At 54.0% G+C, this 3,231-nt stretch overlaps 1 protein-coding gene across 1 annotated transcript; it reads right to left on the bottom strand.

Annotated features, from left to right (window-relative positions):
* Positions 1–1,379: 1,379 nt before the first annotated feature.
* Positions 1,380–1,682, bottom strand: LOC104295385 (feather keratin Cos2-3-like). Its single transcript, XM_009895141.1, has one exon. The coding sequence runs from the start codon at positions 1,680–1,682 to the stop codon at positions 1,380–1,382; it is 303 nt and encodes a 100-aa protein (XP_009893443.1).
* Positions 1,683–3,231: the final 1,549 nt, after the last annotated feature.

Below are 3,231 nucleotides of genomic sequence, written 5' to 3'. Positions count from 1 at the left end.
TTTTTACTTGGGCATGTAGTGATAGGATGAGGGGGAATGGCTATAAACTGGAAGAGGGCAGGTTTAGATTAAACATTAGGAAGAAGTTTTTTACTTTGAGGGTGGTAAGGCATTGGAACAGGTTACCCAGAGAGGTTATTGAAGCCCCATCCCTGGAGGTGTTCAAGGCCAGGCCGGACATGGCCTTGGGCAACCTGGTCTAGTGGGAGATGTCCCTGTCCATGGCAGGGGGGATGGAACTCGATGATCTTTAACGTCCTTTCCAACCTAAGCCATTCTATGATTCTATGAAACTCTCTGGGGGGACCCATTAAGCAGACAAGAGCTCTGAGACCACATGCAGCTCTCTTGCCAAGTACACCCAGTGCCCTCAAACCTTCCTGATCTTCACATTCTCCTGCATGGTGTGTATCAGAGAAATTTGATCTCCCTCAGAAATACGCAGTTTCAGTGTCCCCATATCTGTGCTGACTGCCCTCACGTCCCACATGCTTTGCTCCAGATTCCACCCTTGGAGCTATCAGCAGCATGGGTGACTTTTCCCTTCTACTCCTGCCCATGCGTGCTGGCCATGGCCCCTAGATTGGGTGGTGGAGGAGGGAGGAAGACGGAGTAGCGGCTATGGGCCATCCCAAGGGCTGTTCCATGCTTTACCACCCTTGCCATTCTGCACAGCAAATCACCTTCCAGAGCCCCACACCCCCCCCCTGCCACCCCACAGCAGCTCTGGCCATAGCAAGAGGAACATCCTTCCTCAAGCCTGCCTTTCTAGGTATTTGTGGGCAGAGACACATCAGGGAAAGGCCTGGTGGTCACTAGCAGCAGAGCAACCTGGGATATCTTCCTCAGCTCCAAGGGATGGTGCTCAAAAGAGCAGCCCCTGCAGGCTGTCCCAGCCTCCCACTCCTCTGTGAATGGAGAAAGGTCTCCTTGTGCCCTCAGCCCCTTCCACCCCAGAGCAACCCCTTTCTCCTTTGGCAGCCTGGGCAGTGTCCACAGAGGGAAGGAGCACACGGAGGCCAGGCTTGAATGCAGCAGAACTTTAATGAGTCAAAAGAGGGAAACAAAGTCACTCCTGGTGGGGCTGACAGTTCAAGGTGCCCTGGCGGCAGCCAAGACTCTGCAGTTCTTGGCCGTGGAGAACTTCTTGCATGACGTCTCTGTGTCCCATAGAGGGGCATAGAGGAGACAGGTGGTCGCCACCAGGCATGCCTCAGTGGGACCTTGCTGCCAAGGAGAAGCGAAGCAAACAAAGAAGAGGGAGAGAAAGGCAAAGCCATTCAGCTATACTGCAAACACATCCCAAATCTCAGTCCTTTGCCCAGCATCATGTTGTGAGTTCCTCAAGGTGTCTCCCTGGGACTGTTCCAGCATCTTGATCAGAGGAGGCACCTTCTGCCACTGTAGCGGCTGGAAATGCCAGACAGGTCACAGCACCCAGAGTTGATGGGCACTCCATCACAGCTGAGGATGCTGCCAACAGCAGCGGAGGTGGAGGATCCCACAACGGTGTTCTGAGGGAAGGAGCTGAGGATGGGTCCGGGCAGGGTCACCACCACAGCTGGGGGCTCAATGACGACGGTGGAGTTCTGGCACTGCCTGACACAGGGCTCATTGCAGCTGTTGGCCAGAGGGGTGGGGCCACAGGGACGGCATGGCAGGCACTGGTTGTAGCAGGACATGTCTCTGGGCTGGAGGTGCACCTGGGAGAGGAGCAGGGAGGAAGCAGAGCACAAGGGTGGGTGAGGAGCAGCCTGGTTAACCTGTCACAAAGGAGGCAAGGCCACTACTGAGTGGGGAGAAGGAAGCTCAGTCAGAAGACATAAATTCTTTATCATCCTATAAAGAGTAGCCCGGCCCACGGAACGTTTCTGCTAGTGAGTAAACCAGAAGCCCCTTCTTCCATTTCCCAGGCTCTCTCTAAGGAGAACTTATCCCTGCTTCCCTCTATCATGACAATAAGATGCAAATCACAGGACAGGAGAAAGACAAGATCAGCTCAGTTCCATAGAGGAGAGATCTCACTATGGAAGTGGAAGAGAAGTTGTTCCAGACTCACCTGATTCCCAAGGAGAAGGAGGCAAGAGAAGTGGATGAGAGAGCAGGGACATGGGCTGGCTTTTATACCTCTCCTGCATGGCCTCTGGGCCACAGACACCCTTTGCAGAGGTAACAATTTCCTGACAAGCTCATCTTGAATACAAACCATCACCGCTGATGATATGGGCTGTGCTTTGGTTTCCAACACTGCTGCCTTTTCATTTCCAGATTTGTGCCATGCCCATTCCCCAATGAAGGCTTCTTCTGAGCACAGGGATGAAAGGCCTCAGGATTTCTAGGGCAGGAATGCAGCAGTGCAGGCAGAAGCATCAGTTTAAGTGCTGGATGGGTCCAGAGCAGGCAGGTGACATCAGTCTGGGTCATCCTGGTGGGGCTGTTTGAAGTGTCATTCTCAGGAAGAACCTCCAGCCTTCCTCAAATAGACACCGTGGGCTCCTGTACATGTGGACCTGCCATGTCCTTCTCTTCCCTTCCCTCCTCAGCTCACCTCAACGGTCACTTGTTGCTGCTTCCCCAGATGCTTTCACTCCACTTCGGAGCCTTAGGTGAATTCAGCATAACACCATTGGGAATGTCTCAGCATGGCTGGCAGTCCCCGCTCCCTGCCTCTCCAGGCCAGGACACAGCTGCTCTCCCCAGTGCCAGAGAGTTCAAAGGATGGGGGTTGCTTTCTGGGAAGCAAGGGGAAGGCTGACGAATCCTGCCCACCTCGTGCTGGCCATGTCTCTGTGGATCTGCTTCCAATGCACTGTTGAGTGTGTCTGGGGTGGGACACAGCCCTCCCTTATGCCCAAGCCAATGTCAAAGGGACACGCGCTTTTCACAGGCCTGGTGCTGTGCCCGGCAGGGGCAGAGACCTTCTCCCAAACAGGCACTGAATGACAAGAACAGAGGGTCTGATGTCACTGCCTTGTGAGTAGAAGAAAAGACCATGGATTTCACAGGAACAGCCAAAGAACTGATGAGAGCTTTGATGTTCATGCCCAGAATGTTCCTGTCTCATATTGGAGTCTCAGTCCGAGTGCCAGCAGATGCTCCTGGGAGGGAAGGGACATTGGATCCAAGGCCACACTGCCCCAGAGCCCACTGCTATCCCACAGGGGTGTCCAGGAGACACCCTCATTCTGACAAGGGCTATGCACAGTATAGGAAGTTCCTGAGCCCCTGTCC

This window comes from Charadrius vociferus, unplaced genomic scaffold (genome assembly GCF_000708025.1).
Source record: "Charadrius vociferus isolate BGI_N301 unplaced genomic scaffold, ASM70802v2 scaffold571, whole genome shotgun sequence".
Lineage (NCBI taxonomy): Eukaryota > Metazoa > Chordata > Aves > Charadriiformes > Charadriidae > Charadrius > Charadrius vociferus.
This window is presented reverse-complemented; position numbering and strand designations above follow the sequence as displayed.

Coding starts and splice junctions, on each gene's coding strand:
- LOC104295385 (XM_009895141.1), bottom strand. CDS start 1,682: ATGTCCTGCTACAACCAGTGCCTGCCATGCCGTCCCTGTGGCCCCACC.